The sequence below is a fragment of the Melospiza melodia genome, chromosome 2 (assembly GCF_035770615.1).
Source record: "Melospiza melodia melodia isolate bMelMel2 chromosome 2, bMelMel2.pri, whole genome shotgun sequence".
In the NCBI taxonomy this organism is placed as follows: Eukaryota; Metazoa; Chordata; class Aves; order Passeriformes; family Passerellidae; genus Melospiza; species Melospiza melodia.
Genome location: NC_086195.1, coordinates 122412601 through 122433328, shown reverse-complemented (window position 1 = coordinate 122433328; position 20728 = coordinate 122412601). Strand labels below are relative to the sequence as shown.

The window sequence follows — 20728 nt, the reverse complement described above, 5'->3', positions numbered from 1 at the left end:
TGTAAGCTAGTCTTGTAAATGAGTTACTGTTCTGCTGCAGTAAATTCTATATAAATCTTTTGTTAAATTGTTTAATTTAAGCTATCAATTAAGTGCTTCTAAATGCTGTTAAACCTTTAGGCCTAAACTGTTGGTCAAGACTGGATAAGTTTAGCTGTGGCTCTGAACCTTGTACCTAAATGGGAGCGTCTTCCTAATTCCTTTTTATCCTTACCTTTTCCTACCCTAGCTCTTTTCTTCCCCCCACACCCCCTCCAGCCTCCTCATAGATAATTTTTGGGTTGATTTTGGGGTTAGATTGATTGATTTTAGATTTTAATTTGACTTTTTCTGTGTGTTTTAGCTGTCCAGTAAATAGTAGAGTGAACCTTGCCAATGAACTTTTTCTCCCTTTCACTTTTATATTAAATCTACTTTTTCCAACACATATGTCAGTGATTCTATAAACAACCTTAAAGCACTCATTCATGATATTACTTGTCTAGCTGCAGCAAAAATGGAAGCCACAGATGTGAAGAAGGAGAAATATAGTTTTATTAAGTGCAAAAGTGAACAGTATAAATAAAACTGCCCTAGCTTTTATAACCTCCCTTTTCTCTGTTGGTTTGGGGTTTTTTCTACTTGATGTTGCCCAAAGCCTGCATGCCAAGCTCTTTAAGGCAGGAGCTGTTTGAGTCTACTTACAATCCTTAGAAAATATAAAAATATAAAACAAAGAGCATCCTAATAATAAGAGATTGTAAGTACTGGTTTATTTATTGAAGGCCCTAAAATGTATATGCAAAAAAATAGTAAAAATAGTATCATTCTACATCACTGAAAATCATGAAATAAAAATGTTTTTCATTGTGCTTCATGCCATGTGCTAAGTCCTAAGCAGAATGAAACTTCTGCTCCTTGTGCAGATTGATGAGGAAACCTTCTCTAGGATAGGATTTCTCAATTGGGGTTGACATCCTGGCCACTGCAGTGACTTCTGCATTCTTCTCAGATCTCAGAGCTGGCCTCTTAATCAACTATTTCCCAGAATATTAGATTATTTAGTTCTACTAGTTAGAAAAACACACAGTTTTCTGCTACATCTTCAGTCTCCAGAATTGTTATATGATTGCATTAAAGTCACAGCCCTCAGTCCAGGGTTGAGCAGTTTCTGAGCCTGAGTCAAGATTATTATAGTGCCCTTTGGTCTTTGTCTTGATAGGCTTTGCTGGCATCAGATACCGAAGGTTCTTCCAAAATCTGGAATTCACGGGAAGAGATTTATCTTTTTTCCATTTCACCATCCTCTTTGATGGTAAAAGTGACAGTGATTCTGGCAAGAAATTGTAGTCACTTATAGGCATATATTCAATTAATATGATCTTAGTTTTTCTTTCAACTAGAGCTTTATGCAGTCCACTCTCAAGTTCGTATATGGCTCTGTCAGAGACGTAGTTCTGGCTCAGTATAATGATTAATCTTCTGCTTTTATCAATGAATGAGTGGATATCATCAACAAGTGCTGCAAATTAAAGATAAATTTATTGTTATATTAGATTGAAATGATAGGGACCAAATCAACTTATCTTTTAAATTCACATATGTACTAAAAATGTCCCTCTTATAAAGTGACAGCATGTAAGTATCCTGTCCTGATGAAGAGATTAATATGTATAAAATATTAGGAGTCTCCAAAAATTAACTCAATTATGGTGAAAGATTGTTCTCTAGAGCAGACATAAACCTACTGATAATCTCCATCTACTCTAGACTGCTGTCTGGTAGTAGTCACATGGACAGAAGGCAATAGCAAAATTAGGTTTCCCCCAACCAGACATCTCTTTGCTCTTTCCTAATAGATACCATTCGAGTGATTCCACAGAAAGGCACAAACAGCAACTTCTCTCCAAGTATTTTGTAACCCTGGGGTTATACCTTCCTTTATGACACCAAACACCCAAATCTATTTCCAGTAATCCAGAGTTGAGAAGACCAGCATGTGATGACAAAAGGAGTGCCAATCATGTTTTAGATTGACTTTTGGTATGAAAAGTGATGAATGGAAGTGAATGGTGCTACCATTTAAATATCAAATTGAATTTTCATTAACAGCTTCCAGTGCTTGTTTTAACACCATGGGACAGAGTCTACATAAACCAGAGATCTAGAAAACATGACTTGTAGAGAAAGGCAAAGCAAACCTCAGAACTATCCTATGCAAGAGAAAACTGAGGGTAAAAGGAGGATATGACCAAGGTTATTACTACACCAAAGGCTCGTGTACAAAGAAGGAAATATTCTCTTTTATGTGTTCACAATGGATCAGAACAAAGAAAAGGAAATAATCTAAAACTATTGAAAGAATCAGACTGTACACTTCAGTGAACAATTTTTTAATACCTAAAGAATGAGAATAGGTAAGAAGAAAGGGCTTGGAAGAGCTGTGGCTTCTCTCAGGATAGAAAAATTTGTCAGGAATGGATATAAAGGGACAAGATCCTGGTTAATGAAGGAGGCTAACTGATCCTCTTGTTCTGTGGTTTGCACAATGAAATTTCATTCCTCAGCCGGATCCTTCGACTAAATGGAAACTCATAGTACCTTTTATCCAAGCAAAAGGCAGATGCCAGATACATCCATAGACCAAACAAAATTCCATTTCTTATTTCTATTTTGTTATGGCACCCATTTCATTCAGAAAATGGTTTCAACCATCACACTGCAGATACAGCAAACATACAAGTTACCTAAGAATTACTAGTACCAGAGTCATCAGCTGCTCTGTGCAATAAATGTGAGTTCATTCATTGGCCTTCAGCAAAAGCACTATTACTGGGAAATATGTGATATCTTCTGTGTCCTCACCTTAACCTTCTTGATGCTTGCTCTTTGATCTTTTCATCTTGATTCTTTGCAATTAGTGATTTATGAGTGCATGTGTAAGGGTATATGAATTCATAAATAATTCGCATAAAATATAAAACACGTAAAATGTTTGCAACCAAACTTTGCATGCACACAGTCCAGATTAAATGAAAAATGTAACCTTTCAATGCACAGCATGTGACAGAATTCCTTCTAATTATAGACTTCTACCTTGGTGTGAAAACTATGAGCCTATTTAATGACAAGAATATTCAATGCACTTACCTCCTCCAGGGAATACATCCCTCTCAAATATGCATAACTTGTACCCAAAGTTTTCTTCTAATATCATGGGCAATACCTTCAAAGCAAATTCTCTCTCTTCTTCAGTAGGAGAAACACAGTCTTTCAGGTAAGACACAAATGCATCATATTCTTTTCCATCTGAAAATAAATCAACAATTGTTGCCTTGTTATCAACCATTAGAAATCCAGTATCTGATTCACCATTCTTGTTTTCAAACTTAGTATCTCCATGGTAAAGCATCTAGAAACCCCTGATCTTTCTTCTGAAGTCTTTGAAGAGTCTTCAAAAACTCTCCTTCAGATTCAAAAAAAAAATCCTAAAGAAACTCAAGGTTGATACAAAAGATTCTGATTGCATTTGGAAAATACTTGAAAATATTTCCTTTCTGCATTAAGGTGTTTTTAAATAAAATCAGATTAATTTAACCAATTAATGTCACATCTGTGAAAATCAAGATATGAAGGGAAGCAAAAAAGATATCTGTAAACTGAAAAAATTGCTGTTTAAGTGATGTTGCAGATTTCAACATTTATTGTATGTTGCGTCAAAGATTATCAAGTGGAATGGATGCTGGCAAAAGAGAGAACAAACCATTTAATTATTTTTTGTTATGAGAGCATGCCATGTCTGGTCTGGGTTGGGGCACTAATTTACAGACAGAAAATCAAATATCCATCCAGAGGCCACCTCCACCACACTGCCACAGAGCAACTACCAGGACTGATACACCAGCACACATGGCTTTGCTTCTGAAACTGCACTTCTTTGCTTCCCTTTCTGAATGCTTTACTGCAGGTAGTTCGTAAGAGAGAGCACAAAGTAAACACCGTGAAACCCCACACCTTCAAGAGCTTTAGGAATAGGAAATCCATTGCCTAGTATCCAACAGGCAGCTCCTCCAGGGCAGCACAGTCCAGGTTCTCAGAGACCCTCCCTGAGCAAATGTAAGTCACTGTGGTAGCTGATACCAACAAGTAAATAACACTGGCAGGCATAACTTACATCCACCCGTTATCCAAAAATCTCCAAACATTGCACTTTATTCAAGTTATATTCAAGATGATTTAGAGACCAAGAAAGACCAAGATAATCAGACCCTTATATACAGCAAGTTTTGTCACTACAATTTTCAGAAAAAGTATTCATAAAATTGAGTAGTTGTCAGGTTTGCTTGCTGTGAAGGCTACAGAGCTGCTGCCTGGTAAGATACTGGTAATGTGCACTCCTGCTCTCCTGAAGTGCTTCAGTGAGGTGAAAACAAATTTGTGTCAGTCTGTCCATCTGAAAACTCCAGAGTGTTCATCCTCTTCATGGATAACTGAAAACCTTCATGGACAACTGAAAACCTCTCCACCCCTGTCAACTTTTGTGATGAAGAACATGGCAGAACAGAGCTCTTGTGAACAGCATCCAACCACATCCCTTCCACTGCCTGCTCCAGAGGCAGCTTCTTCACTGTGTTTACCTGCTGCCATAACCACACACATACAACAAACACACGTTAGCACCTGACCATCAGGTTCTCTTTTATATATTCTTTGTTTTTTCTCACACCTCTCCTGGATTTAAGAATTTTTTTTATCTTCCTCAAAGCTGATTACTTCATAGAACGTGCCAGAAAATATTTTTCATCAATATACTTATTTCAATGTCAGCATTAGCAAAGTCATACCTCCAGCAGTATCATCTCTCCTGCAAATATTTCTGTAAAATAGGACGAAGTCGACCCTAAACATCACTAACACAAACACCACAGCTATGGCAACAAATGGAAATAGCAGAGCAAGGACCATTCCTGTGGTAAATACATGCACTGGCAAGTCTTGGATCTTCCCTGTAAGAGAGAAAAAAAGCAAATTACAGCCTTAACAAAGAGTATTATTTAACAAGATTACAGTATCAAATACTGATGGCACCTAAATATTACCTCAAAAAACACCATGTTGATCCTTTCCTGCTAATATTTCAGGCACATATGCATGCCACACTAAGAGAGAAACTAGAAAACATGTTTTACTGCAAAAATGGGAGAAACAATCTGGGACACAATCACCTACAGTTCCTTTGTGTGTGTGCAGGGTATGTGAGATGAAGACTGACATTACAGGTCCTCACACATGTGAGGATCCCAAAGTGATGGTCACTCACTTTTGCGAAGAGTTTCCTTCAGGTTTTTTATCATTTCTTCTCATTATCTACCTTTCACCCCTCTCTCAGCCCCATCCATAAGCCCTTAATGTCCCATTTAATCTCTTTGGCCAAGATTATTTTGCTTTTTTTTCTCTAGTCTCTTTCATGCCTTTCTTCACTATCATCATCATTATCATCATTAATCTTTGAGAGTTTTAGTTCCAAAAACAGATTTTTAACACTTAAATCTTTGTGAAGTTTTTATGAAGACATTCTCAAGACATGCTCATTGTAGTCAGTATTTCTTTTGCTTTGCACTCCTCCTGTCCCTGTCTGAGAGCAGGAGGAGTCACCCAGGGGCTGTTAGGTCCAGCATTAGGTGTGTGAGGGCCTTCATAAGCAGACAGTATTTGGAGCAGTGTTTTGAAATGCCCTCAGGATTGAGAAGACTGATTAATAAATTATTTCTAGTTTATGCCATACCTTTCTTCAGTTTTACTACTTTTATCTGTGTGGTTTCATCAGCTTGCAACCTGCAGGTGAAATTATGATGCATGTCTTCTTCTCTTACTTTTTTAATCCGTAGTAGCCTTGTGATATAGAACTTGTTTCCCAACCTGCAACAAGGAATGGCGTTAGCAACACTATCTGTGCAAAAACCTAAAACCATCTGAGAGGCAGATTTTGAGGAAAAGTTTCTAGAGAAAACCCTCAGGGTGTGTTTTTTACTGAATTTGCAGTTCCACAAAGTGTAGGACATTATCACATACTAAATGCAGCATTTTCAGGAAACCTACTGTAGTGTTTTGAGTTCTTCTTCACATATTGGAGGTTCATTCTCAGGGATACCTGTGCATTGTTCTGGAAACGTTTGGTTAATTAACCAGTAGAGGCTGGCATCTTCTTGCATATAATCACCCAAGAAAACTGTGCAATTGAATATCTCTTCTTTACCTACAGAAAAAAGCATAACATGGGAAGATTTAGTGAGAAGTAGTATCCATTTACACAGTGCAGTAAAGTGTCAGCTTTCCAGGAAACATATCCTATAAGTTGTGCTCCCTTCTAAATTTTGTAGCCCCTGCTCAATGTTTTATAGGTGTTACACCTGCACTGGTGATGGCCTCATGCACTGCAGCAGAGTGACAATCATCCATTGCTTTCTTTGAGATAAATCATCAAAGCCAGGTGGGTTTAAATAGACCTGAGAATTTCAGGCTTTCGAGACCTAAAGGGAATTGGACTTGATGATCTTTATGAGTCCCTTCTACTTGAGATATTCCATGATTCTATAAACCAGACTGTGTTCTGCAGTCTGAGAACAGAAAAGGAAAACCTATCACCAGTGTTCCAGGGCCAGGTAAAAGTAAGTAACTGGTAAGAGGAATTACAGCCAACTAATTGTAATAGGGAAACTAAATATGACTACTGAACAAAACCAAAGCACATGCACAGAACAAATTCTTATCTCAGTATCACCACTGGAAATTCCTGAATACTCAACAAGTCATTTAATTAGTCAGCTGCTTGTCCCACTTCAAAACACTAAGTGTAACTGACAGGAACCATCCCATAAAGCTCCAATAGTTTTAAGAAATTGCAGAACTAAGAGGACAACTGTAGACTTGGAAAAAATAAGGGCAGAGGACTGCAGCTCTGGAGTGTGAGATTTTTTAAATCCTGTCAAGGGAAGCTTGACTTGAAGCTAGCTGCAACCACAGTTTCTAGGCTATTGCAGCATCATTTCTAGGGAGCACATCCAGAATGCTCTTTATTAAGCCAGGAAAAATGCATGTTATTCCTTCTTCAGACCATCCTGCAGAAACACTTTCCAGTAAGCAATTACCCAACAATTCTCTAAGAGCACACAAAGCTTCTCAAGACGTATCAGATACTTCTAGAACCTTCAAAGCATGAGCCAGCTGAAAAACTGGCCATCGTAGATTCAGACCTCAGAAATCCAAATTACAGTTGCACACACCTAACCTAGTATCATTGGCCTTGCAACTCCAGCATTTCCACCATACACAACAGCTGTTTGGAGGCAAATATCATAGAACATCATGATAGATCATCATCATGATAGATTTTAAAGATCATGGACCTGGCTCATCCTCAATTCCCTTCACTCTCCACCATGCCATCTGCCTCATCCCTCAGCAGGAAGTTCAATGACCTTATCAAATCATCTTATCAAGGCATATAGGGGATGGAAGACAGGTAGTTCATAGGCATTTGATACCAAACCCTGCTGGCTTCTAAGGGCTGGGACAAGCACAGTAACGAGGAGGAAACATGCAGGAAGGGCCTTCTGGGAGGCTGGAAGGCATGGGGCATCATAGGATTGGTACTACCACTGGGAAATGGACTTACCAAGCACTACTGATAGGAAGGAAGGAAAATTAGCATCTGAGGTCCTAGATGAGTAAATGAGATACAGACATGAGCCACGGAGCGAGTAAAACTTGGAAAGGAAGGATGAGGAGAGGAGAGGAGAGGAGAGGAGAGGAGAGGAGAGGAGAGGAGAGGAGAGGAGAGGAGAGGAGAGGAGAGGAGAGGAGAGGAGAGGAGAGGAGAGGAGAGGAGAGGAGAGGAGAGGAGAGGAGAGGAGAGGAGAGGAGAGGAGAGGAGAGGAGAGGAGAGGAGAGGAGAGGAGAGGAGAGGAGAGGAGAGGAGAGGAGAGGAGAGGAGAGGAGAGGAGAGGAGAGGAGAGGAGAGGAGAGGAGAGGAGAGGAGACTGGTAAATTTCTGTTTTAAAAAATTAATTACAGCCTCAATCACAAAATACTGGATCCTGTCCAAGACTGTGTGAAGCCTGCAGATCATTTTATCTAACCTACTTCCAGCTAGGTAAGGTCTCTTGACAATCCAGAGGTACATGAACACATTGCCAGGACTGTCACACCTCACACTCCTCATTTCCCTGAAGAATAACATTCTCAACCACGTCAGGTATCAGCAGGGCTACTCATTATGGCTGTTCACTGAGTAAACCATGCATCTTTTACACATTCCTTCATGGGGTTTGCTATCTCCAAAAGAAAGCCATGATGAGATGTTTTATCACCACCTTCTCTTGCAGGTTGTAGCAGCAGCCTCAGCTTCTGCCTCTGTGAAAGGAACATTCAGTGTACTTATGTATCAATCATGGAATACACTAGGCAAAGCATTACCAGATGTGAGGTTAGATCACATACTGGATGATGCACTGTTAGTTTGATTGCACTTATCCAGTCCATCAACCATAAAGAAATCAGAACAAAAGCATGTAGGTGGAGTAGCTACCTCAAAGATTTTTGTATTAATTTCATACCTATTTCTGTTTCAATTTCTTCATCACGTCCAACTATCTCCAAAGAGAAAGACTCTGGTGCATCTAAAATAGAAGTATTGTTATTGAAGTAATACCTCACTTATGTTCTTCCACAGTAAAAGTTACATAATTGCTCTATATGTAAAATTAATCACAAACATTTCATTCAATTCACAGAACAATATCTGGGTTCTGGTGTTACTGAGTAGCTTAAAACCCAGTATGTCTTGTTGATTTTTTTTCACATACATACTTACATATATATATATATATACACACACACACACACACACACACACACACACATATATACAGAGTACAATTTGTAATGGTTGGAAAGGCTCTTGGGCAAAATTCTTAGTAAGTTGTATGACTTACTTAGAGCACCTATTTTGGAAAAAAAAAACTGCAGGGAAACCATACTAAAGACATTTTCCAAAACTGGTAATATCTCAATTTCCACTTTTTTACTTCTCAAATTATTCTGAAGTATTTCAGATTACCAGACATTATCCCCTGGTATATATTTATCAAACGAGAACTGCAATTTAAAATCTCCTTAGTAAAGTGAACCAAAAAGTATGCTTCGAAATTTTAGAAAGCTTTCTTACCTTCTTCTACTACAAGTTTAATTGTATTTGTGCTGTGGTATATCGTTCCTTCATGACTGATTAGAATTTTACAGGTATAGATCCCAGAGTTCTGTGCTGTTAAGGCTCTAAAATGTAGTTCCCTCTCTGTTTCATGTTCGTAATTCTTACAGTCCTACATCAATAAAACCAGAAAATACTATTCTGCAGCAAACATGAATTCAAAATATTAAAGAAATTAAATTTTTTTTTTTTTTTTTGGAAACAGTGTCACCATCACCTTTTCACTATCTTTTCACTATCTCAATTATATGTGTCTGACCCAAAAGAGGTGCAGGCCCAATTTTCATTCAAGGTCACTTAAATGCAACATTTGAACATTTAACCCAATAGAAGTTGAGAACATTGCAATCAAGGAAAGCATAACAACGTGTGGCCCTATCCATCAATGGTCCCATCCTCCCAGGCCCACAAAGACAAGAGAACAGGGCTGTGGCTCATTCTTGCCAGGCTACTCCAGATGCCTGGACTAAATCAGTCAAAATCCCTTCCTGAAGCTGACTGATCTTGGGGTGAACAGGGTCTGTTACTCCAACCACGAGACCTGAGAGGAGTAAGGAGCACAGCCCGAAGAGATGAATTGCCAAAAATGAACAGAAGTGGATCTGTTACACACTGTTCAGAAACAGCAAAATTGAAAAGTTTGCAACTACTTTACAAGTACATGCCAACTGTAAAATAAAAATCTTGGCATCCCATTTAGCATCAGTACAATATCTGTATCAGCAAAGTAGCAGCTGGCAAAACCAGCTGCTGCCAAAATCAGCAAACAGACAGGCACATCAGATCTTTTATCATTCCAAACTACTAGTTTAATAACTTCTGAAACAGGTATTTTTTTAAACAAATTGGAAAGCAGACAAAAGCTTTGTTTGTGTATCTGTCCAAAGATTTTCCCCCTAATCCCATGAGGCTTTACAATGTTTGTAGATGCTTCTAAAAATTTGTTTGCAATTAATACTTCCTGCAATCAGATGTTTTATTTCTACAGCCAATGATTTGAGTGACACTGTTTCAGTAATTACCTTATACCATGTTATGCTGTCATTTTCATGGACAGACAAATCGCTGCATTTCAGTGAATGACCAGTTCCAGCACTTTTAATTTCTGTAGTTAAATGATTTTCATTGAAACAGCTGCTTTTATTTCTTTCAAGTACATTCAGTGTCCACTTTTGAATTGTGACATTTTGTTTTCCATTGCTAAGAAAAAAAAATTAGCAAAATCAGTTTTAGGAGCTTCTTAATATAATGCAGCTTGGTGAGTTACAAAACACAAATAAATTCTCACATACATCTGTTAGGTAGAAAGTGCCTCTACAGTGAGCAAATTACTTTTATTTCCCTTTATCACTTTCCCACTCCCAAATTAGTGTAATTTCCTTTAACCGAACAGGTTACCTAAACTGAATGCACTATCACAAAGCATTTGACAATACAGTTATATCTATGGAACATGACAATATATGCTACATAGACCTGAACAAGGATGCAACAATCTGTGACATCATTCATAGTGACGTGAGACCATCAAAGAATTTTGGACCTTGAATCAGCTGAAGATTTTGCAGGTTTAATTTCCTATGTGTTACTAAGATTAAAAGCCATGGCAGAAGAATATATTTGTAAAATTAGAAATAAAAAAGTTCATATTTAGATATCTACTAGCTTCTGTCCATATATTCCTTGAAAGAATCAGATTATAGCTGTAATTTCACTGTTTGGTATATCCAAATACATGACTACCAAGGGAAAGGAACCTGAAGAACTTTTATTTGGCAAAGTTAGAGCTTAAGAGAAAGCCATATGCTGCTGTCAGTTAGTGGGTGAGATTCTGTCAGTTAATGGGTGAGATTTTGCAATTAGTGCACAGAGCTCTCATTTGTTTTCTGAACAAGCAAGGCCTGACAAAGAAAAAGCTGCAATTACAACTTCCCTCCAATGTCAGTCATGTCTTCATAAATATGTTTAAATCTTCCTGCCTACAAGAAAAGTAAATTTCTTCCAGAACTGCAACTAACCAAGAATTGTTTCAATGAGAAAGTCCAAGAGGACAAAGGAGTTGGAATGGAAAAGCATCCCTGGTGAGTACAGCAGCTTAAACACCATTCTTGACATGTCTTTTGAGTGTACAAGATTCAGAAGAGCTATTAGGACATCATTTTTATATTGAATTTAGACCAAGTCTTGGGTTCTTTTCTGCTTTTTAAGCTCCCCAAACAAATGTATTTATGTATTCTGCTCACCCTCTCTGCATTGTAGCCCTTTTTCAACCTACACAGGTTCTCTACTTGAGATGTTCATTACTCCTAGCTGTAATTGGATCTTTAAACTCTTTAAACCAAAACACAGTGGTTTTGGAAAATGAGCCAACTATGCTGTCACAAACAGGAAAAGCCTTACCAAAGCTTTTCCATCAGAGACGAGCTCATGTGGGTATTCACAGTGGGTGGAGCTCTTCTCACCTATTCTTATTTACAAAACATCTTATTTACACATTTAAATGAGAGCTACTAATCACAGTCAGCAGTGGGACCATATCAGAAGTCACCTGTTACAGTGCAGTTTATTAGACCTATTCTTATTTTGTTTAGGACAAGATCACCTGTGACCCAGAAAGGCCTTTCCCTCCCTGACCGTAAAAGTACCTAAGATAAGTTTAGGTGTGGACATAAACATTGATTCCAATTAATTCCACTGAGTCTCTGTGTTTCTTTAGGCATCACTCTACTAATCTGAATACTGTCAAAGAATTAATTACAGATCTAGCCATGAAATGGAAATGATTTTACTCTCTAGATTCAGCAGATGAAAGAAAAGAGTCCATAAAGCCACATGTTCTCCCCATCACTGTTACTCCACAGAGGATTTATTCTGTGATCCTACCTGGGGAAACCACTCCAAGTGGATCAAGATATTCTGCCTGATGAGCCAACATCTGGCAAGGAGAATGCCCCTGGAAGGTCTTAAAACCATACCAGTGCAAACAAAGATGAATTTTTTTCATACATAATTTCTAGTTGTCTGCCATGTAGCATGGTTTTCAACACACACACACACAAAAACACATTTAGTTGTAGACATTTAGTTGCATTTTTTAAACTGCTAGTGTCTGAATTGTTATATATTTTTATCATTGTTTTGACTTGCTGAGAGTCTCCAGTGATATTCTGTCGGAACAAAACCGTTTCTGGTTTAACAGCTTTTCAATCTCCCCCCCTCAACAAACCCACCAAGAAGGAACCACAAAATCTTGCTTGACTCAGAAGATGATACAGGGAAGTGAAAGCCCTTAGAGAATATAAACCAAGCTTACTGGATACCTAGCCGGTTCTAAGTAATTCCTTGGCTATTTTACTGCAACAAGCCAGTGTTTTCTTGATATTGCAATTTTCTGCAGAAGCTGTCACTCTGCTTTCCAAACTACAGTATTAACTTCATATGTATGCTCCCATGGCTTTCAGTTGTTCTAAACATATTGAAAAATTGAGCAATATTTGGATTTTAAAATTTATCATGTGTTTATCATGGTTCTCTGCAGTTTTTGGGTTTTTTCTGGAACCTCTAAGTTCTCTCAGTTTCAAGGTTACCAAAATAGAGCAACCTGATGACCTGCTTTTTTGTATTCTGTTTTTCTCTTTGACAGCCACAGGATACAGGCTATAAAAAAAAACCCATAAAAATTAAAAATCTTTCCAAAGACCTGTGACACAGTTTTTGCTGCTCACCACACTTACTCTAAGTTCAGTTCTTATTTTCAAGAATGTTGCTGAAGATGGACACAGTCAGGCCTATAGGTGATGTCCACTGATTCCTGAATCTGTATCCTAAGTCTAGTGTACTAACAAACACACATGAGCATGTCAACACACATGCATGCACACTTCAGCTGTCTATGTATGTCTCAGCAGGACACATCTGGTTTAACTGTAAAACTTCTGATTCCTCTTTAAGAAAAAAAAAAAAAAAGTGGTTACACCATCATAAAACCATTGTTACATTACTTTCACCTCTTCCTTCTTACATACTGCCAGTTGTAACACATCAGAAAAAAAATCCTACATTTAATTAGTTTGAAAAATCTGTCAACATATTGTCTTCTTTTCTTGAAAATCTGCAGTATATGTAATTGTCACATTGTTCCCTGAAACTGCCTAAAGTTATAAGTATTATGAAAATTATTTCCCATGTAGCTTACAAACACCTAACTCTAAATAGTTAAAAATTAAAAATAGAAATAAAAATATACTTAGCATATCTTCTTTCAAAAGTAGAACTTTTAACCTACTATAAATACTCTGAAATTAAAGTAATTCCACTCAGTCGTTCTTATTAAATCTTAAACAAGTTCAGTAGCCCACAAGAGCCCACAATTTTTCCCTACAGAAACTTCTAAAAGTCCTCTGTCTCTGCAGTAAACAGTTTTTGCAATAACCTTCTGTATTTACTGAAATATAACTCATTTGATATGCCTACCAATAGTGAGAACCATCATATAAACTAAGCCCAAGATCCCATTAAAATCCCATGAAAAAATCCCCTAATGCCTCTTGTTCCAACAGTGAGACCTGCGAAGAGTTCCCACAGGAAAATTACCAGATTCTGGCATCATTCTGATCCTAACAGAAAATTAGTGTTCATATGGGCCTAACAGAAAGAAATTTAAAAATTAAAAACAAAAAGAAAAAAGAAAAGAAAATATGTTTCAGATTAAGAAATTTTCCCACAAAAATGCTTTCTTTCAAAACTGGTTTTTAAAATGTAGCATGTAACAGTTCCAGAAGACAAGACAAAAAAGAGAAAACCAAAACTCTCAATTCCAAATGAATACTTTGATGTAATCAAAACTTTTTTCTTTCTTTCTTAAGCAAATGAATAAATCAAGAAATTTCATAAAAGATTCTGACATTTTTGTGTTTTCCAACGATTACTCATTTTTTAAAATTTTATTCTAATAGTTTTACTTCAGTTCTTTTCTTGTCATCTCCTTCTTCTGTACGTGAGGCTGTTACCTTTGGTTTTGAGGTTTACATTTTTTCATAGAAATTTTGTAGAATTCTTGTGACTTACTGTGGGTTTACTGTCATTACCCCACGTCCTTAAAATAACCAAAAGCCACAATGATCATGAATTAAAGCTGAGGTTATCACAGCTCTCTTCTCTTTTGCCCTTTAATGAGTATTTAGGACTCATTATGGCAGATTCCTTCAGTAGCCTGGAAATTCTGGTATGACCTCCACCTACCTTTCCCCATGCCAAAATGAGTCAGTCTGCATTTTGTGACACTAATTAGGTGGCATTGGAGTGAGTTTTTAGAATTAATAGCTTTTTTGTGAAGTGCCCATACAGAAAACTGATCAACTCAACAAAACAGCACAACAAACCAGACAGACTACCATATTCATCATCCCTAAAGAAAATCCTCTTGAATTTAACATAGATGAATGGAATTTTTCTCAATATTTAACCTACAATTAAAAATATTTTGCATTTCATATACCATGAGTCAGTACTTTTTAAAATAATACCAGTAAGGAGATAACAGTAATGATACATGTAAGAATTTTTAAAAAAAGTTTTCAGCTTCCAAATTGACTTGGAAGTTAACAATTGAAGTCTATTTTAGAACTGTAAACTATCAAACTTGAGATACTCCTGGAATAAAGTGGAGAGCATTTTTCAGTATCCATAGTCCCACCCCCTTTATAAACCTGCCTAGAACCTTAAAAATATTACATGGAGAACAGCACAAATCATTACATGCAAGGTGATCTTCTTCAAATTAATCATTGCTTCAACTGTAAATGCTGAATTATGGGTTAGTCATAAGAACTCACTGCTGCAAACCTTTAATTTAATCCCTTTCGAGGTGTTCCAATGAAAATTGCAACCAAATAATGGAGATTCATCCTCATTTCTCCATTTAACCCATGGTGTTCTATAGCAGTAAGAAATCAAATACAATTATTTCATTTGTTCTTTGAATGGCTCCATGCAGGCAAAGGTTTGCACGGAAAGCAGAATTCAACTATGCTGTGTTTAATCTTTACTATACAGTTAGATGATTTGGCAAGCCTCATAGCATGAGATCCACTCAACACAGCAAGAAAGAACAAGTCTGGGGAAGAAGACAAGCAAACATTTCCTTTTTCTTGACAGTGTACAGAAGGGTTGCCTGACACTCATTTTTCTTAGGTAATTAATCACAAGCCAGCAAAAATGTTACCTGCCTTATCAAAAGGTTAACAGCACATTTAAAAGGCTGAAACTCCTTATAGACATTTGTAAATATTTCAGGTCTACTTTGATAGTTGTTGTGAAATAAAGTGGGACATGACACTGCAGTTAGAGCAGTTCCCCAAGCCCCTTTTATATGGATGCCACTAGCTATAGAAAACAAGACAAAGAAATTATCTTCATCACAGACATGCACAGGCAAGACATTCTCCCAGTGTGTTGTGTACCCACCTGTGAATGACAGAGTAATTCCCAGAGTCACTGAGTTCAGCTGGCCAAAACTCCAGAAAATTCATTTGTGTAACAATTCTGCGTGTTTCCTTTATCACTTGCTGCTTGCCAGCACTTTCTTTGTACCAGTTTATTGTATATGATTCTTCCTGACAATGTTCTTGCCTTGACTCAAGATAACAAAGGAAAAAATATTCCCCTTCTAGAATATCAATGGAGGCACGAAGGGGACACAGCTTCTCTTCAGAGAAAGGGGAAAAAAATACATTAGGAAGCCATTATTTTATTATTTCAGAAAATTGCATTAGCCTGACTTTAAAGTTATTTGCTTGCTGATGGCATTTTATGAAAAGACTTCTTTCAGCAAAATGGTTTGGCAGCATTTATTTATTTATTCCTGCAATATTCGCTAAAAAACTCAGCCTTTTGCAAGCTTTTATTCCATCTTACCAAAGCAACACCAGAAGGAGAAAAGAACTGAAAATAGAAGGACATTTCCCTATCTCTATGATTATTTCACATGAGCTCCACAGTGTCAGAATCTCATTGGCTCAAAAGGCAGAATCTGGCCCCACTGTACATTAAAGCAGCTGCCACAAATGGAAGAGGAGAGGAGAAATTCTTCACATATGGTTTGACTTGACAAATATGTTTGAGATAAAAGCACAGATCCTATAAATTAACATTTGCATTTCCTTATCTTCTTAATTAAAACTGAATAATTATGTAGATATATTTCTGAAAAACTTCAAATATCTTTGGAAAACTGCTTTGGAATGAGATTATGTGTGTAAAATTTAGTCTTCAAGTCTGCCTTTCCAAACAAATTTCCCAAATTTACTTTTGCATGCAGAAGTTATTAAAAGTATGGAAAAGGAACCATGATCAAGGATTAAGAGTCAAAAATAAAATCAGGCTTCAGACTCTCTTTCTCCTGAGGTTCTCAGAGATTATTGTTGTTTAGCAACTATTGTGACCACACTTCTGAATGGCACAAAAAGAAGCAAACTCTTACTCTTGTTTGCCATATCTCTTCATACAGTTATGGCCACATGCAACATCATCAGGTTTCTCCAGGTAGCATCCTTGCTTTTTCATTTCATAATTTTGGTGTTCAGGACCAAATTTCTCAAGTCTGGAGCTGGGCTGTAATTGCCAAACCTTGGCAATTACAAGGTTTGGCTGCAAAAAACAAAACTTGTCCTACTCCAAGCAACTGTCAAGAAGCTGGCACATATTTTGAATGTTCTATTATTGAATTGAAGACTTTTACTTACCAGAGGCAGATTCCATGACCAATGTTACTAAAAAAATCATCAGAATCATTTTCTTGAGTTCCTTCTCACTTCTTCTCCAAACAAAAAGAAACTGAATTGCTCTTGCTTGTTCTGAAAGCCTAATAAAAAAAAAAAACAACAAGATTCACAGTTCACCACAAGTCCAGTGAAACAGATTCCTTTGAGCATCTGAGCAGTGTAACTATTGCCTGCTGCTGAAGAGGGCTTTCCAAATGGGAAGCTATATATTTTTATCATAACAGCTATTTTCATACATCTGGTAATGTATCTAGATTTTTATTTGCAATTTCATTTCAAATTCAGAAAGCACTGCAGGATTTCCTTGTACCGTTTTCTTATTTCATGGATGCGTTTTGCAGTATTACAAGAGTGCTCAAATCCTGATTAGAGATACCTACCACAGGACAGGACAGGGCTTTTTTTCCCCCACAAAGAGAATAAACTTTGCAAGACTGGACCTTGTAGAAACAGCCACTGGAAGCTTCCCTTGCCTTCAATGAGAACTGCACAATAGTGTAGATTGGATATGTTGATGACTAACTTTGAGCCTGTTGGAAATCAGTGGGACATGTAATTTCTTTCACAATTTTTTCTGTGGGGGCAATAAGCTCCAGCTGAGAGCGCTAACATTTCCACTGAGGGGGAGGACAAGAAGCAGCCTATATTCACTTGCTTCATGTGCTGTCAACTGATGTCAAAGGCAAGTGAAAACCACCACTAAAACTGGCTTACAGCATATTCTGAGGTTCCTCAGAACAGCAGGTACCAAAGAGAGAGCTGCTCCTGAGACTCAGCCTCTGTTTTGCTACAAAACAGGTGAGATACACAATCAGCTCAGTTCAGCCCCTGAATCCAAAACAGATAACCTTGCTTAGCGTGACCCAAACATGGATGGATAGATGAGACAAAAGCACATGAGATGTATTTCAGAGATCTGGGAGATCTGCTAAAAACTCTCATCAGCAATCCATTTCTTTTTTATCGGGTAAAACTGTTGCAATTTGAGAAAACACAAACTTTAAGAGACTGCCCTAAGATTTAGAGTCAGAAAGTTCCTGTGACCTGAAGAGTCTGGAGGCAGGAGGCTACTGCATTTCCAGCAGTATTGCAGGACACCAAACTGGGTAGCTGTCCTCCCTCTCCTGCGTCTCTTCTCTGTTCTTTAGAAGTGTGCCATCATCCCTTAAAGCACTGCAAGGAGATGAAGGAAGTGTTTCACATCCCTTTTTTAGACAGCCTGGTAGGCAGATCCAGATTTAGAAAGCTAAAAGAATCTGGATGGGGAATACTGCAACACAATTTCAGTTCCTTATTACACACAGAGATTCAAACTCTTACACTTCATAAGGGAGTAAGGGAGTCTCTCTTTAAATTCTTGAATTTTGTTTTCCTTTTCTATCCTATCACATTCAGAAGAAATACAGCTGTTAGTCACTACAAGACTATGATCCACTACATAAAGATAGAATCATTTAATGCCAGATCTTTAATTCTAAATCCGCTTATTTTTTGGTATATCACATCAGCACACAGTAGGTTGGTTGAATGCACACAACTTAATGGAAGTGACTTAGTAATGACCAGGTTTGAGATTCATGACTATGAAAAATCAAGACACAAGACCTCAATCTTACTCTCTCATTGCTGTTGAACCTGATCAATTTGTCTGAAATTGTTCTACTGTAGGCTAAAAGATTTGAGCTATACAATTTGAGTACTCTTCACTGAAAAGTTAGGAGGGAGCAAAAAAGGTAAAAAAAAGAAAAGAGCTTTTAGTGAAAGTCAGCTAATCCAGAGAGAATCTTTGAGAAACAGAATAAGATTTTTGATTTTCAGAAAAAAATTGAGACATTTTAAACTAAAAGCAAAGATTCTCTACCTAATAAAGGAGTACAGAAATACTAATGAGCAAAATTCTAAGGTAATAGATGGAAATGACAGTTTCAATGAAAATTGATTAAATTACAAGTTGTCTATAAGGCTCAAAGTGACAACAGCTTTAAGCATTTTTTAATGTTTTTTACATGTTTAAAACCACTGACGGAGTTTTAATAATAAAATACAGTTCTTAAAAATGCTTGTGCCACTGTGAAACAAAAAAAATTTCAAACAAACCAAAACTTTAAATTCTGTAAAGTGGATTACCAATGTCCCATGAATTAGAAAATCATGCACCATTAAAATTATTCCCCACTTTCAAGAATCACCAGAAGATTTTTGAATTAAATTGTGCCGATACATAGAAGCGATTGATCCTCAATTTTGGACAAGTAACTAATTTTGATCAACACTTTTGGAAAACTCGATTTGGTCCTGAAGGGTTGTCACTTCCTTTAAAAAAAAAAAACCACAACAGGTTCTTCTGAACATGGGACTGTTCCAAACGTCATCTTGGGGTTGAGAAAGGAAAGCACTAGTCTTTGCTCTTTAAGAACATCTTCTTATGGAATTTAAGCTGATTTTATATAAGTATTAGAATGATTTTATGTAAGTATTACCACACAGTGCCATAATTTACACAGCATTGATGAAGAAAACAAAAATATTTAGCAAACAGTTGTCTTAACCATACTAGATCCAAGCAGCATTCTGCCAGGATTGCAATTTCTTGGTAAAAATGAAAATCTGTCTTAATTTCAAAGAACATAAGCAAAGCTGTTTACTTACTATGCAAGTCTTGACAGGTGGAAAGTGGATAGACAGGGAGTCTTCCAAACTCCAGAGAGTTGCAATTTGAACTTACAACTCTTCTGAATCTCATTCATCACTGAAACAGAGTTGTTTCTCTCAGCAAGCAATTCAATGCATAGATATTTCAGTTTGAAAAACTTTCTGAAAAGGAAAAAGAGAACTGTTGATTGCAGGAAGGAAAATGGAAAAGGGAGATGGGAGAAATTCATTTCTGCTAGCATTAATGAGTAGTTAATAGCAAGTCCTTAATATTAATAATTTTTAATAAGGCATTTGAGAGCTGATACACAAATGTTTTAGGCATAATCTTTTGCTCCTACCACCTACAACAGTGCTGAGGGAGCCCATCCTCTTCCAAAGCCACCCAGGTGTGAGGAAAAGGGCTGCAGATGGTGCAGAGACAGTGACAGGGGCTGTGTGTTGAAATAAGCCTTTTTCAGAAGCTAAACTGTTTATGACAGCTAGGTAATAAGGAAAAAGCACAGCGTGGGCCCCAGACAGAGGTGTCTGAGACAGGTGACTCTGGGGAGTGCCGGGCAGGGCCACGGACAGGGAAGCGCGGCTGGGTGGGAGAGGGAAAGGGATGGGGATGGGCAGGGATGGGGAGGGGCAGCAATGGGGACAGGCAGGAATAAGGAGGGCAGGAATAGGGAGGGCAGAGCTCGGGACGGACAGGGTTGGGGACGGGCAGGGTTGGGGATGGGCAGGGATAGGGACGGGCAGGGATGGGGACGGCCAGGGCTTGGGCGCGGGCAGGGATGAGGACAGGCAGGGACAGGGACGGGCAGGGACAGGGACGGGCAGGGATAGGGACGGGCAGGGATGGGAGTGAGTAGTGATGCGGACAGGCAGAGCTGGGGACAGGCAGAGCTGGGGACAGGCAGGGATGGGACGGGCAGGGTTGGGATGGGCAGGGATGGGACAGGGAGAGCTGGGGACAGGCAGGGATGCGGACAGGCAGGGATGGGGACAGACAGGGATGGGACAGGCAGAGCTGGGGACGGACAGGGATGGGACAGGCAGAGCT

The 20728-nt window shown here is 38.0% G+C and overlaps 1 protein-coding gene across 1 annotated transcript; it reads right to left on the bottom strand.

Annotated features, from left to right (window-relative positions):
- Positions 1-646: 646 nt before the first annotated feature.
- On the bottom strand, positions 647-19834 carry IL18R1 (interleukin 18 receptor 1). The gene is made up of 11 exons (XM_063150524.1): positions 19678-19834; positions 16990-17108; positions 15713-15953; positions 10270-10447; positions 9206-9359; positions 8595-8657; positions 6079-6235; positions 5765-5898; positions 4824-4985; positions 3130-3288; positions 647-1501 (listed from the first exon to the last, which is right to left on the bottom strand). Exons 2-11 carry the CDS (start codon positions 17036-17038, stop codon positions 1101-1103), a joined length of 1698 nt encoding a protein of 565 aa, XP_063006594.1. The 5' UTR covers positions 17039-17108; positions 19678-19834; the 3' UTR covers positions 647-1100.
- Positions 19835-20728: the final 894 nt, after the last annotated feature.

Coding starts and splice junctions, on each gene's coding strand:
- IL18R1 (XM_063150524.1), bottom strand. CDS start 17,038: ATGATTCTGATGATTTTTTTAGTAACATTGGTCATGGAATCTGCCTCT. Junction 9,360..10,269: donor ACAGCATAACATGGTATAAG/GTAATTACTGAA, acceptor TTATTGATGTAG/GACTGTAAGAATTACGAACA. Junction 3,289..4,823: donor GAGAGATGATACTGCTGGAG/GTATGACTTTGC, acceptor ATTTATTTTCAG/ATGGAAAAGAATATGATGCA.